The sequence below is a fragment of the Passer montanus genome, unplaced genomic scaffold, assembly GCF_014805655.1.
Source record: "Passer montanus isolate IOZ18808 unplaced genomic scaffold, ASM1480565v1 scaffold19, whole genome shotgun sequence".
In the NCBI taxonomy this organism is placed as follows: Eukaryota; Metazoa; Chordata; class Aves; order Passeriformes; family Passeridae; genus Passer; species Passer montanus.
The window spans coordinates 3,354,416-3,370,415 of record NW_024366480.1 but is presented as its reverse complement, the minus strand read 5'-3'; the positions used below and the strand labels follow the sequence as shown (position 1 = coordinate 3,370,415).

Genomic DNA, 16,000 nt, shown 5'->3' with positions numbered 1-16,000 from the left:
GGCCGCGGCAGCGCGGGGCATGCCGGGAGCTCGGCAGCACCGCGGCCTCCATAATCTTCCCCTCCCGCCGGCGCGGCAGCGCCCGCTTGTCTGCGGTGGGCGGGGCTTTCTCGCAGCCCCCCGCTCTGAGCGACGTCCACACCACCCTATCAGCGCCGGCTGTAGCGCGGCCGTAGCCAATCAGCGGCGCGGGGGGCGGGCCCCCGCCGCGGCCGGAGGTAGCGGTAGTGGCGGCAGCCGGAGCGCGGCCGTGCCGGAGCGCGGGCCCCGCGGTGACGGGCGCTGAGGTCGCTCGGGAGCTGTGCGGCTTCGGCCGGGCCCGGGGGGCGGTCAGCGGCCCTGGGGGGCCGCGGCGGTGCCGGCATGGAGCAGGCAGCGCCCAAGAGGTAAGGACCCTCCCCGGCGGCCCCTTCCCCGGCCGGGAGCGGTGGCACGGCCAGGGCGAGGCCTCGCTCCCGGGGTCTGTGAGGGGACGGCGGGACAGGGACGGGCTGAGCCTTGCTGGGCGGCCGGAGGGCTCTGTCCCGGGGGGAAGGGTTTCTGTAGGGTGGATGCCCCGAAGTGCACCCTGCAGTAAATGCCCCGGCGGAGACGAGCCCTTGGGGGCTGCTTGAGTTAACAACATTTTTAACGTGAAGCGAGGGAAACTTGGTGGCCGAGCAGAGTCCTCTCTGCCCTGAGGGTCTCTCGCTCGATGGTTCAGGTCTGTGGCAGGAGCACCCATGAGTAGTTCTCTTTTCACGCTGGAAAGCGTCCTTGTGCTCCGCTGCTGGAGGGATGGATGCTTGTGGGGGTGGGCGCTGCATAGTTGCAATTGCAAATCAGGGAGTGGGAAGAGGCAAAACCCAGGAATATTCCCACAGTAGATGTATTTTCTCCAATATATGGGCTCTCAGGTTATATTAATTACTGTGCACGTTTTAAAAAATAATTCATCATTTGACTTCTTAGTGCTTAAAACAACTTTGCTTTGTGTTAAATTTAAGTTTAATCGTGTATTACAATTGGAACAAGATATAGTTGTACAATACACTGGCTGCAGTTGTGTGGTGTACAGAATGTAGTTACATGGTTTACAAATATATTTACTGTCTTTGAGCTCTGATTTTGCTTTTGCTTCCTGATAATGAAAAATCTACACAATAGGGGCTACACAATATAAATTTGTGATAAAGGATATTAGATAAGTTTTTACATTCTTCTGTAAAACCTGTACATTCCCCATTTAGAAAAAAAAATCTTTAAAAGCAGCTTCCTGTGGGATGATAGGACTTGAGAAGAATGTAGTCTTAAACATGTGATGACTTCTCCAATAACACATCAAGTGACAGTACCTACTGTGGAAAACTGGGAAAGAATTGGCTTGTAGTTGCTGTCTAGGGTGGTTTTAGTAGGCAGTGGGTAAGAAGGGACAGGCCTACACTGCACTTTCAGGCTGACAGTGCTGCATATCTCAAATGAAGGAAGTAGGACAGGCACTAGCAAAAATTTAGGAAATGTCTGGAGAGTAATCAATGTTACCAGCAGCAATGGAAACCTTGGGAACTGGTGGTATCACAGGACTGAAAACCAAACTGTGAAGTTGGCATAGCCTGCCAGGTGTTTTGGGGAAGATGTGGTGTTTGCTGTGACTTTATTGCCTAGCTGGAGCTGTGTGTCTGGCCTAACTGAAACCAAGAGATGTTTAAATCATTGCATTAGCTCAGAAAGAACTAGATTTGGGAATGTCTAAACTCTGGCATGTTTTTATATTCCACATGGGTTTTGAAGCTTTTTTCTGGAAATACGTGATGAGAACTCAGATTTGTTTCTTTAGTGGAAGGGAAAATTTGAACTAATTTTTTTGGTAAGATATTAATTCAGGTTATTTCTTAAGATTTGAAGCAAATTTTTCATGGCTGTGCATAATACCGCCTTTGTTGGTTATTTTGTACAGTTTCCCAGTTGTTGGTATTCCCAGCTCTTCTAGGCCACCCCCTTTTTCTGCAAGTCCAGAAGAAATGCAGATTATTTTTTGTGGGCTGAATTTTTGGTGGTGTCCTTGGATGCAGCAGTGGTGTGAAATGGGCCTTGTTTGCTTGGCAGAGCAGATGTGAACACCAGAACTCTTTACTTTGGTGGCTGTTGTTCACAGGAGCAGTTCCTGGGAGGGATCTCTTGGCATCAGATCTGTGCTGCACCTGTTCACAGGTAGCAAGAATTTCATATGTATGCTGAAAAGCTGCAGGGATGTCCTAGAATCCCAGTGTTGCCTTACAGGTATAGGGCACTTTTATCTCCACTTTTCTTATCTCTTTTCTTCCTTGTGGAGAAGCACACAGTGCAATTGTCTGTTGCATAAATCTGTAATACAGCCCTTCAGAAAGCAGCAGTGGTGATGCCCCAGTGACATTCCAGGCCATTGTGACATTTTAATGGAGGTGCTGTCAAAATAATTCAGTTTTTTCCCTAGACTGACACTGCACTGCAACAGTAACACGATACTTTGAAGGAAGGCACACAGTGCAATTGTCTGCTGCATAAATCTGTAATACAGCCCTTCAGAAAGCAGCAGTGGTGATGCCCCAGTGACATTCCAGGCCATTGTGACATTTTAATGGAGGTGCTGTCAAAATAATTCAGTTTTTTCCCTAGACTGACACTGCACTGCAACAGTAACATGATACCTTTCAGAGGAAGTAGTCCTTTTCAGAATACTTTTTACTTTAGCAATAATTTAGAGTAGATTTTCTGATTTTATGCTGAACAATTTGTGCAGTAGTTGACACAGTGATTTCTTGCATCTTGAATCTTTAACTGTACTTTAGATGTGCTTTATAGTTTTTTCTCTCACTAGAAAGGAGATTTGCTCTTGAAATAGTTACAAAATTTGCCTCTTAGTGTTGCAATTTTCCTTTGTTGTTATTGTTTTGTTTTTCTGTATCCTTGGCAAGCTCTCATGTGAGGGTACAGGTTACATACAAGGGAAAAACAAAGTAGTTATTGACAGAATTTTCTCAAGTAGGTAGTTTTTAATCGAGCCCATCTCCTGCACGCTGCTGCCAAATGAAAGGCTGCTTAACAAGCATGGGAAGTGTTAATGAAGGTTTTCCAGTCCTTTCATGAAACTTGAGTTTAATGTTCACTGAAAACCTCAACTTTTCAGGTTTTGTGGGAAGACTTCTTAGAATACGAACTGTTTGTGGAAAAAGTGTTTGTTAATGTTTGTGTCAGTGGACACGTTGGCAGTTGTCAGGTTCCTCCTGAAAATGATGGGACAGAAATGTTTGGCTTTATTGCACAGCACAGGGTGTGGAGTGCCTTCATCCTGCTTCTACCTGTGCAGTGCTGTGGAGCAGAGCAAGTGTCTCGTGCCTTCCGCATGCCACCTCTACTTCTGATGGCTGCAGTGATTTCTCCCACTGCCTTCTCTTTTAATATATCAGTGTAATTGATCCCAGCCATTCTTTTTAAATGTTTCAATGTGCTAGTTCTTCTGCACAATAAACCACATATATTCATGTTTCGTGGAGCAGCTGTCCAGTTTTTTGTAACTCATGACAGTAATTGATGGCTTTCTGTTCTTTATTTCAGCTTTATTTTTATTTTTGAACTTTCAGGGATTTTTTTTGTCCCTACTTCTGTAGCACATCACCAATTTATTTTCTGAAATCTGTATATAATGACTGTAAGGTACTATAGTCATACTTTTTTTTTTTTCCTTTCATTTTTTGGGAAGGAAATCTCTAGCTCTTTCATGTTGCAGTTCAGGATTTTCTGATCTTTATGCTGCAATTGAGTGCCTCCTCGGTTTTCCTTTTCTAGAGTTTTGCTGATATACTCAATGGCAGATTCTGGTCAGACTAGGAATTGTTTTCTTGTGTGAACTGGATTTATAAAAGTATAATTATTTGCTAGGATGTATTTTCCTTGTTAAGAGACTAAGTGTTATGTGGAAAGTCAAACCTTCTTGGAACAAGAGAATAGTTTTCACAGGTCTTTCTCAGAAGTGTAGTTTTAGTTAGTCCTTCTGATTTAAGGAACAGCTTCCCTTCTGGAAGACCTCTAAAATAGCTCAAAATCACTACCTAATAGTTTAGATTCTAGAGAAAAAAAAGTAACTCAGAACAACTTTCTGTCCAGGTTTTTTGCTGAACTTCTCTGCATCTCCCTTGGACTTTCTCGAATATATCACACACACACATACACACACACATATATATGGCACTTGCATCCTTTGGCCAGAGTAAAACAGTGCCTGGATTTACTGATTTATTTGTTCTGTTTTAAATGCTTGTGTTATGAAAGTAGAGGATCAGTGAGGGAGAGAGGAATGAGGCACATTCTGTCTTTCTCTCCTATTGTTCTTGTGCTCTTTGTCTCGACATTTTTGCCTCCTGCCCCCTCTTCACCTTGCTGATGCTCAAGTCTTAGATGTGTTTCTCTGTCCCAAGATTGTTGCTTGCTTTTAACTGAGATATTTCTGATCTCTTCGTGTATTCTGCTTGGTGCTTTGCAGCCAGTTACAGTGGTCACCACCTCAGTCCTTGTTTCTCATAGAGTTTTCATAAATGCTGTCTGCACTGCAGCCCTGCAGGGTGTATCATGTGGTGTTCTGCAGTTCAAGAGCTGAAAATTCTATTTAAACATCCAGAAACAGAAATCATTAGAATGTCTGAGTCGTTAGAGTTTTTCCATGGTTCAAAGAACCGTGGTGTTGATGCTGTCACTTGAACACCAGGCCCAGCATCTGTACTGTTCAGTGCTTGTGGAGGAGAGGGAGGTGCTTTCAGCAGGGTATTTCGTGATGACATCCTTGAGGCCATGTACCTTTCTCACTGGAAATAGGTTTTATATTAAGCTGCCTTAGTGTTAAGTGTGATTTGGTCTCAAAACATGTATTTCAGAGTTAGGTAATATGAAAATAATTTTAAAACTACAGAATGCTTATTTTTTAAAATCTCCTGATTACTTCTTAAGTATTCCAGGTAATCTGTTATTTGACAATTACATTGGTTTTGATCAGTTTGTGGCTGTTAATGATTGTTTCACTCGCTCTTCTCAAACACTTACAATGCTTTTCCATTAATGGTGCTTCTGGAATCCTTTTGGTATGGAATTTTTTGTTTTTTCTTCTTTTTCATTTTAGCAGGCATTACTCTTTCAATGAGCAGGTGAAATTGTTCTCTTTGTGGGCATCTCCAGTCAGGGGTACTGTATGCTTTCTCTTTTCTGGCTGTTACTAAAAAGTTCAATCCCACTGGTTTTCTGTTTAGTACATCTTTTGTTACTCAGCTCTTTGACTCAGCCAAAGGTTATGCTTTTTATTTTTCAGGGTTCTGCTTATATTATAAACATATTGTGCATGGGGTTTTTTGGTGGCAAGAAAGGGATGATGGCAGCAAGCTATTCTTGAATGCAGTCTTTAAGGCCGCATATAGTCTGTTCAGAGAGGAAAAAAATTTGGAACAAAGAAGTAAAATGAATGATTTATTACTTTAATACCTACCAGCAAAATATTTTTTCCTCTTTGATTTGTCTCAACATATGCTTTTTCAGTAATGAAATATGTGCTTCTCTGCAAGGTCTAAGTTCTGTCTTTCTGCTTTCTAGTGTCTAATCAGCAGAGAGTAAAAATGAAAACAGAGTTTTGTTCGTGTAGGCGGTTTTGCAGACATTATTTAGCTGTTTTCATTTGAATTTTTTTGCTGTTTTTCTCCATGTTGTGCCTTTCCTTTGCTGTGAAGATTTTTATTTTCCCTAAACACACAGACTTTCCAGCTTTTTGACTGTTTGCTGTAGCAAACTGCATGGTCTTTATTGTAGTGAATGCACCTTTCCTTACTGATTGTGGTTGCTTTTTGTATTCATGAAATTGCTACATCTGTGAAATTGTTCTTTGATGTATAAATGTGTGCACCCTTGTTTAACACCAATCCATATGTGTGCTTTTACAATTACTTTAACTTCTTTGCTTTTACTTAGATGGTTGGCAATTACAAATCTATTTTGACTCATGAGTTCCCTCATTGGTCACTTATTTTTATTGATTTTTTATATCACAGAATTGCATCTCCTAATATGAAGGTTTTTTTTTTTCAGTTCACCGTTCTTCCACTATTAAGATTTGTCAATCTTTTCTGTCCATGCCCTCCTACCCCTATTTTGTATCTGTTTCTAGAAAGTGTTGTGGGATAACTTACTTTCCATAAGTTCTCAATGATCTGCTGTTCTTCAAAGTTTTCCTTTTTTTATTTCCTCCTCCTGCATATGGAATACATTGACTATATTTAACACTACAGCACCACCTTTTCTTCAGCTCATCTTCTGCTTTATTGGTACCCTTGGCTGTCATGTGGAGTCAACTTGTTACTTCAGTCTTGCAGCAGAATTCCCTCTGACTTTATGGTGAAGGGTTTACATGTTGCATCCCTGCTGCAATGTGTGTGTGCTTGTATTTTCCTGTGCTGTGTTCAGTGTTAGCTCCAGTGTGAGCTTGCAGCCCAGTTGTGTTTTGAGATTTGCCAGGAGTCTGGGGGCCTGGATAGCTGGGAATGCTAGAGACCAGGGGAAAGCCAGGACTGCTTGTAAAGGACAACAAATGGTAAAAGGGAGTTCAAAGTGCTGGAGGAATTAATAGGGTGTTACTGAGTGATTTGAGACTGTGTGAGAGAGAACTAAGGGCAGGTATGGTGGTGGTGTGTAATCAGAGATTTCAATGCATCCTGTCCCTGTGTGCATTTACAAAGATGCAAGAGAAGCTGCCCCAACCTCTCTTGCAGTACTCAGCTTTTGGAATTTCAGTCTTCTGCTGCTACCTGGGAAGTGCTACCATATGCCCCCAGAATCATCTTGACTTCAGAATTCTGCTGCTAATGAGGTCATTCACTGGCTGGTGGGGGTGCAATTTAGAAACTAAGTACTTCATGTGGGTGAAGGATTGGTTTAGAAATAGAGGACAGCATGGCATCTCCTCTAGCAGTAAGGGGCATGAGTTTGTATGCTGACAGTTTTTTGAGGGAAGGTAAACTTTCCTGCATTTTTTCTCTGTTTCTATTTCAACAAAGGAAGTAGTTTGAAGAGTGAATTGGTCCCATGCTGCTTTGAATTGAGCAAACATTAATGGGAAAGTGATAATGACAAAAACTGTCATAACTTAATTCATCTTATATCATAGTTGATTAAAATCTGGTTGCTGTTACACATTAGGTATTTTATTTTTATTGGAATATATTTTTCTCTGTAATAATTTATTCTGTCTGCTTGCTTGTATAAAAATTTGCTTGAGTTCTTTCTTCCCCCCCAAAAATAAATAACTTTTGTCTTTTAGCAAACTGAAAAAGCTAAGTGAAGATAGTTTAACTAAGCAGCCTGAAGAAGTCTTTGATGTTCTGGAGAAGCTTGGTGAAGGGTAAGTACAGCTATTTACAGGGGCATAGGATCAGAAGGAAACAATACATAAAGCATATGTTGGAATATTAAGTTACAGAGAGAGTGACTGTAAATGCCTCTATAGACAAGTTTTACTACTAAAGCAAATGCATGCATTAGTAGATCTCTATACTTTCCCTTATATATTTATGCATTTTTTATATATGTTGTTTGTTAATACAGCAAATGTACTTGCACTTGTAATGGAAGTAGAAATTCTTAAATCTTGACAAAAGTTTTTGCTGTCTTGACAAAGCATTTTTCTGTCTTTCCTGAGGTCCTGGTAGAATGGATCTTTTTGTTGCCTGAAAAATGCTCAAATTTCTGCATGAACATATGGCTTTTGTGACTTTTTGTGCATATTGGAAACAGGAGCAGTTTGCCCTGTTTTTTAAAAAAATTGTCTCTTATTTTTAGGTCTTATGGTAGCGTGTTTAAAGCAATACACAAAGAATCTGGACAAGTTGTAGCAATTAAACAGGTCCCTGTGGAGTCAGATCTTCAAGAAATAATTAAAGAAATCTCTATAATGCAACAATGTGACAGGTAGGTATGAAATTTCTGTTCCCTTTCTAAGAGTCTGTGTAGAAATGTATTTGTACTTGTGAAAATAGCTGAAATGTAAGCAGCTGCCAGCCTTTTCATGGAAGGTAAAAAGTCCAACACAGGGTTTTTAATTAAAGGAACCATGTTGTGGACCTCCTCCTCTCCTTGCTTTGGATTGAGGGAAGTACAAATAGTGTACATAACAAAAACTGTTGACAGAATAAATACTGGCCTCTGCTTAGAATTCTCCCTGCTTGCCTCACTTTACTTGCACTGTTAAGGCCAAAGATTACTGTTTCCTTTAAATATCTTGGGCTTTGTGAGATTCTGAATCTACCTGTTTCAAAAGATTGATAAAGATGTTTCCAGAAGAAGATGAATGGCTAGCATTTAACTTCCAGAAAAATATTTTCTTGGCTTTTTCCTGTGGGAATGTCCCTTTTAAAAAGTGAACAGTCTTGTGAAAGTGCTGGTGGATTGTTACCTTACACTTGTTCACAGATCTTATGATTGCAGGTCTTGTAGAAGAGGAAGCCTTAATGCAAGGATGCAGAAATTACTTTGCTATTTCTGTTGTCTATGGAGTTTTAGGCTATAACTTCAAAATCAAATTTATTAGTGTCAGTCTTCAGGCAGATATGAACAGTTTTGAAATTGCACAGCACTTGATGTTTTGAAAAGATAATCTTGTCCTGATTCATAATAATACCCAATTATTGTTGGAATTCCTGGCATAATATAAATCTGGTAAGAGATGGCCACGAAAATCAGTGGCTTTTCTTTAGAAGTAATACAGCCTTCCTCACCTGATGGATTTATAAGGAGCAAGATCAATGTATCATGCTTGTAAATGGTAGACATTTGGACTAGTTAGGAGGAGACTGACCCACCTTTGCTTCTGGAAAGGCAAATTCATTTAGTGCTAACAGTTGCTCTTAAATGAAGTAGTTTTTTGATAGTGTTGACCTGTCTTTTTGTAAAGATATCATGTTGAAGGAGGCAACCATAGGTCCTCCCTTCTTCTAGTACCAGTCTATATGAAGAATGTTGCTGCCAGAGATGCTGATCCTAAAATACAGCTCCTTGCTCCAAAACAAAATGGTGTTTGATTTTACCCCATAATGGAGGTGTTCTGATGGAAACCACTGTCTGAAATCTCAGTATCTCACTTCCTGACTTTGTGGGAGATAAATCACAATCAAACTGTAGCCTTCTTTGTTTCAGTTCCTGCCAAAAACCCTACCCCAAACCTACAGTCTTTTATTTCCCTAAATATACCATCTAATAACTTATGAAGGATGATCCTTTTTATGTTTACCACATCTGTTTCTGCCTTTCTTTTGCAAGTGACTCCAAGGAAGCATCATGTCAAGTGAGACTGATGAGAGTAGCAAAGCAATACCTGCTGTTTGTGACCTACTATCAGTTCACATGAGATGCTTCAGTATGAAAAGCATTTGCAAATTCAGCAGGCTTCAAACCAGCACTAGATTCTCTTTAATAAGAAGGTCTAGTTCTGTGCTTGAAATAAATTCATTCTTGCAAAACTGGGAAAACATGGTTGAGTTTCCATGTGATTTTGCTCTGGAGAGAAGAAAACAAGGCAGTCTTTCTAAGAAGAGAAGCATTCAAGAGAGGCCTTAGAGGAGGGAAAAACAAAGCTTTTTATCAGATGACTGATGTTTGGGAAAACTATGTCTGTATTTGAAGGTTGTGGAAAACCTATATACATAGTAGTACCTTTGTAATTTTATTAAGTAATCATAATTTACTCTAAAAAGGCATTGGTTAAGTTAATTACAGATTTAAAATGTGTTTGGTTGCACTTTTTCTTCAACTCTGTCAAACAGTTTTTAACAACAGGTGTGCTGGTGATTATTTTTTCTTCTACTAAGAATTCATCTATTTATCTATCTTTTTTTCCATTTAGTCCTTACGTTGTCAAGTACTATGGCAGCTACTTTAAGAACACAGATCTGTGGATTGTTATGGAATATTGTGGAGCTGGCTCTGTTTCAGACATAATTAGACTGCGTAATAAAACGGTGAGTTGGTTTTTTAAAAATATATAGCAGTTCATAAAATCAACTTGTGAATTAAGATTGGAAGCCAGAAAAAAATGCTGGAGTTACAAGACACGATCTTGGCTGATGCCAAGGGGCCTGTCTGTCTGTGCCTTGGTTCCCAGGAAACAAGCTCATGCAGTTACTGACTGTCATTGTGTATTCCTCTGTGGAGTGGTCACCAGCAGGAGCAAATGCGTTTTGAAATACAATTTTTGGGAATTTCCTGAAGGTTACTGTTTTGTAGAAGGCAAAACTGGCTTCTTTCCCCTACCCCTTCCACCTTACAGTTTGTCAGCAGCCACTTAGTAGCTGCATAGTTTGGAAACAGGTGTAAAAATGTCTTTCTCTCACTCAGTAATTAGGGAGCAGGTTACTGTTTTGTAGAAGGCAAAACTGGCTTCTTTCCCCTACCCCTTCCACCCTGCAGTTTGTCAGCAGCCACTTAGCTGCACAGTTTGGAAACAGGTGTAAAAATGTCTTGCTCTCACTCAGTAATTAGGGAGCATGAGGAGTAACTGGCATTACTCAAGGAAGGAGAAGGGGAAGAGATGCCAACTAAGGAATGTGGGAGGGAACCAAAATGAGGGTTGTATGGAAGTGTCTTCATGGACTTATAACAATAATATAGAGGAAGCCTCTAGGGAGCAGGTATTGTTAGTTCTTGTATATCAAAATTTTTGCTGCTGTATATTATCCAAGGATCAGCAGCTCCTGTAAGAAATGGTACAAGCTAGTCCAGAATTTAAAAAACAAAACCAAACCATAACCCATTTAAAATAGAATTAAAGAAAAGGAAAAAAAGTGCAAACTTGTTTGTGCATTGATAGAAAATGCTTGAATTTTTAGTTTTAAAAATGTGTGTATATGAATGTGTGTGTACTTATATAAAATTTGGCTATCTATTTTTTCTTATGTCTGTTGTAGGATATTGACATAGTAAATTAATTAAAGATTTGAGGGTAAGGGATGTTGGAGTCTGATCAGACAAACTACATCTTCAACTGCTGTTTGTTAAGCTCCATATGATTAAATAGCATGAATTCTATTTGAAGACAGAGAATAATCAGTAAATGCATGGATACCAATGATAAAGCTTTTGTGAAGGCAAGTCATGGAGTGCCTGGCTAGTAGAGTTCTGGGAAGCAGTTGATAAGGACACAATTAGTGCTGGCTGGTGTAAATGTGGTTGGATGTGCTGAAGTGTTTACGGGCACAGGAAAAGGTGGATTTCTCCTCCTGTTTGGGGAGGAGATGTTAATATAAATTTGCCTTTGTTGTTTGTCTCTAAAACTAAGAATTTATTGATCATCATCTGGTTTTGTGGTTTCCCTACTTATTAAAAAATTGTGTTTGTCTAGAAAGTGAACAACACTGGACTTTTTCCCACTGTTCTAGTGGACTAAAATCACTGGAACAATGGAAACAGAATCCAAAGTTGGGGTATTAAAAAATTGTGTTTGTCTAGAAAGTGAACCAACACTGGACTTTTTTCCACTGTTCTAGTGGACTAAAATCACTAGAACAATGGAAACAGAATCCAAAGTTGGGATATTTTTTAGTGACTGTTTGGAGTCTATTCATATGGAGAAGTTTCAGCTTAGCAAGAGCAGGTTCTTGTCCAATAGGCTTGAGCCATTAATTTGAAGTTAAGTGGACCCCCTCAGTTCTGCCTGGAGTCTTCTAGTGTGCCAGGCAGATCAGCAGCACTTCAGCAAATCCGTGGTGCTTGTTAGCTCATCCAGGGCGTGGTGTTCATCAGTCCTGGGCAGCAAAGCTTAGATCTGGTTTTGTCTGCTTTTCTCAGAGACTGGTTTGGGAGGTACGTGTATCTTATGCATTCAGACTGGAAGAGCAGTTCTGCTGCTGTCCTCCAGCCTGCCTGATGTGTTCCTCCTGCCTTTTCCATGCCTCAGCTGCAGTGATTGTCTGTGGCTGCAGGGTGATCTTCGATAAGCTTGATGATAGGATGGGGGAACTTCCTCTCTGTTCTGTTCTGCCCACCCCTCATGAGCTAACTCTGGACTCACTGTGGCAGCACAGTGGCTTGATCTGATGCAAGGAAAGAGCAGTGTGGAAAGGGAAGGAAGAGCATGTGCAGACTAACTTTCAGTGTCCATAGATGAGATAATTACAGTGTGAAGCAACACTCACTGGCTGCCCTTAACATAGGAGAGAATATTTACACACAACCAGCCTTGTCTCTCTAATGGTTATTGAGGATGCATTTGCTCATCCACTGATCATGATTAACTAAGTAATTCTAGTCCTGACTCTTTGGGAACCAAATTCAACTGACTGAAACATACCAGGTGGTGGCTATGTTGTAGATTTATCAGACAAACCTGTCTTATTTGGATCAGTATTGTAAGTAATAAATGTAGGAATGGATAGCTGCACAGGTACTCTGTAGATGGGCCCAGAGATTGTGTTTTGTATCTAAAATTATTTCCTTTACATGCCAGATATAATACCTCATGTACTTTTGATGGTTAGCTTCTGCCATGTTTTCTTAGCTAATTACTTTTTGCCACGTGTTTAAGCTCCACTAATTCAAGTGAATAGTGTTTCCAAATCTCTGGATGTTGTATTTAAATGTCTTGCTGGATTTGCTTTCTCTGTATGTTACCATGGGGATCCAGGGTAAATCTTTCGTGGTCTGGGCTAAAGGCATTTTGCTTGTAAGGATGTTGTTTTGCAGTTTTCAGCAGTCGTGTTTCTCAGCAATTTCACAGTTAAAATATTTCCGATTTGTAGGCCTTTGCTTCACGTGATCATTAGCTGTAAAGCAGCTACCTAGGGCTTAGTACCTCTTGTATTTCTTAAGTAGTGTCTGTTGGTTGAGCCCACATGGATTAATTAATACCCAGACAGGCAATACACCGAGACTGAAATTCCTTCTGCACTGGCTCACTTGCTTATCTCATCTTGGTGTCCATGGACAAGTCCATCCTGGCTGTGCTGGTGACATGTTCTGTCTGTGGGCCTTCCAGGTGGTGAATTGATTCAATGGGCTAATCAGCTGTGTTGCTATTCAGACACTGATCTTTAGGCCAACATTCATAAATTACTTTTCTCTGCAGCCAGGCTGAGGAAAAGGAGGAAAGAACTTGATCACAATTGTCCTGGTTGCCTGATTCTGTGTTTAGACTTACAAAGCAGTGTAGCTTATACTAGCCTCTGCAAAATGCAAAACTGAGATTATTCGGTGCTTGTCTAATAAAATCCGTACTGTGGCTCTGAATGATTGACTGTTACATAAATGCTGGGAATTATTTTTCCTTAGTTCTGTAGAGCAGCATTGTAAGTTCCTTAAAAAATGGATTGTACTGTCTGACTCTCAGAATGATAGACCTTTCTTTCAACCTTGTATTAAACTGTGTTTGTCTGCTTGGAAATTTGCTCATGAAAATTACTTTTTTTCCCCCCAAATACAAATCTTTGTATGCCAGAAAAAAAGATGCAAGTTATGTGTTGGCTAATTTTTATGAAAGAAAAGGAAGCTTGAGCTACACTGGTATTCATCCATTTCCAAAATAATTTTGTGTATATTACATGCAGCTACGGTTGACCAAAAGCACTCAGAAATGGGTAAGTTTCAAAACAAAGATTGGCCATGCAGCATCCTCTGGTAAATGTGCTTTGGGATACACTATCCTCTCTTCCCCCTTTTCCTACAGTGTTAGCAGATCATGCTCACTCAGTGAGGACTGATATGCTATTAAATTATACATCCTCTGAACTCCTGTGTTGATTTGTAAAATACTATAATAACAATTGCTCTGAAGACAGAATTATCCACAAACTTTATCTGACCTTCCTCTTTCCATTAAAAGAAATACTGTTGTCAGCTTGTGCCATGAACACATCTACAAGTCAGTTCTATGAAGAATGTGATTCCTGGATGATTTCTATAGTTTTGTACAGGTGCATTGTTGTAGTTCCTTTGGGGAGGGCACTCCGGGGTGTCCCCAGAGGGCCCCCTAGGCTGTGAGTTGGCTGGCAGCAGCAGGCAGGCAAGGAGACTCCACACGGCTTCTGGGGGTGTTAATTAAATGGGGGTTTATTGGGGGTCCCATCCCCGGGAGCATGAGGGGGGAAGGGGGAGGGAGGGGGAGAGGGAGAGCCTCGGGGAGGGACAAGAGGGGAGAAAAAGGGGCTAAGGGAGGAGAAAGGCTAAGAGAGCGACTGATTTCCTAGCATCGGGGAGGGACAAGAGGGGAGAAAAAGGGGCTAAGGGAGGAGAAAGGCTGAGAGATTTCCTAGCACAGCTGAAGAGGGGAATTCAAAGTGGGCGTGGAATCAGACTTGGGCCAATGGGTTTACAGGTACATGATGGTTCAGGGCAGACCACAGGCTTAGAATATACCATACATTTTAGAGGGGTGAGACAGAACATACCATTTAAATAAAATGCAATACTACAGTGCATAAAATGTTGGAGTTCATTTTTGTGGGCTGTCTTAAAATTACCCATGTAGTACTAAAATGCTGAGCATCATATAATTCACTATCTGTTTAAAAAGTGTACTTCTTGGAAGAAAGCTTACAAACTACTGCTTCAGTTCCAACAGATGTATGTCACAATGTTTGTATTTCCTACTGATTTCTTTGCAGTCAGGTCACTGCTAAAAGGTGAGAGAGACTATGGTATGTTGAGCAGGAGATGGGATTTTCACATTTTTTTCTGATGTGAACAGACTAGTTAGTTGCACAGTCAACAGATCTCCTTTCCCTCCTCACCCATGTTTTAGAAAACAAATCTGTGGAACTTCCTGGGAGAATAGCACAAGTTGCATCTGTGGTTTGAAGTCGGTTACTAATTTTTCAAATTGAGCTGCTAATGATTTTTCAAATAAAAAGTTAGAATTACTCAATGCAAGCAGCAGCTTTTTTCCCCTCTTGTAAATAATTTTCAGTTAGTGCCAGTTTTAAGTTGCTCAGACAATGAAATGACCATGTAAACATAGAATATAAAGAAATTTATAATAAAATCTTGCAACAAAAGGTAGCTGTTTATATGAATGTTTAATCAGTCATCTACTGGTACCCTGTGTATAGCTTGCATCGCAAAACACACAAAATCTTATTCCTGTTGTAATAAGGGGTGGAAGTTTAACCTTAATGCCTCCCCACACTGCTCTTTCCTCTCAAAAGAACCCCATCATTGTTTGCCTTGGAGCAACAGAAATATCAGCTGAATTTTTAATGTATTTCCAGTTTGAGTCAACCTCTCTGCATATAAAGTTATAATCCAGGCAATAAAATTTGTCTCCATTCAAGGAGTTGAGCCAAGTTTCATTGCAGTCTTCCACGTATATTTTATTTTACAATAAAAGAGTCTTTGGAGTTTAGATGGGTTTATTGCTATATATTATTTTGGTGAGGAAGCAGATGAATTGTAGAAAAACTGCAGGTAAAAGAAAGGCTGCTGTTTTGAACTTGGATGTTCATTTTAGAGGTGGTAAGGAAGGAGGTGAGCACTGATTTGGAATAAGTGATAATTTTAATTTGCCACTGATTTGGAATAAGTGATAATTTTAATTTGAAAGAGACCTCTGGAAGTCAGCTAGGTGAATTTACTTTTCCAAGGAGGGAAGTCCAGTAAGTGTTTAGGATCTTGTTCAGATCAGTTTTAACAATCTGAAAAGCAGGAGACTTGGTCTCTTTCTTCAGCCCTGTGAACTTTTACTTCTTGTATGCTCTGTGGGGATTGTTTTGTTTTGTTCTAGCCCCTCTAGTCCAGTTCTAGCTGGACTCTCCAATTTGTCAGCCTTTCTTTTATTTCAGCCTGGACACAGGGCACTGTGTTGCAGATTTGTGTTCACAAATGCTAAATAGAGGGGGATATTTACTTTACCTGACTGCTTTCCTAATGAGGGCCAGTCTCTGGTTAGGGCACATTGCTGATCTTGCTGACTGATGTTCAGCTTGTCTTCTGGAGCCACCCAGACCCTTTCCTGGAGGAATGTTCCCTGCTA

At 40.5% G+C, this 16,000-nt stretch overlaps 1 protein-coding gene across 1 annotated transcript in view; it reads left to right on the top strand.

Annotated features, from left to right (window-relative positions):
- Positions 1 to 206: 206 nt before the first annotated feature.
- Positions 207 to 16,000, top strand: part of STK3 (serine/threonine kinase 3) — a 130,078-nt gene continuing 114,284 nt past the window's right edge. Inside the window, exons 1-4 of the mRNA XM_039706082.1 lie at positions 207 to 386; positions 7,310 to 7,390; positions 7,828 to 7,956; positions 9,887 to 10,001. Of these exons, the coding sequence (XP_039562016.1) occupies positions 364 to 386; positions 7,310 to 7,390; positions 7,828 to 7,956; positions 9,887 to 10,001 (348 nt within the window). The 5' untranslated portion in view covers positions 207 to 363. The remainder of the gene's footprint in view (positions 387 to 7,309; positions 7,391 to 7,827; positions 7,957 to 9,886; positions 10,002 to 16,000) is intronic.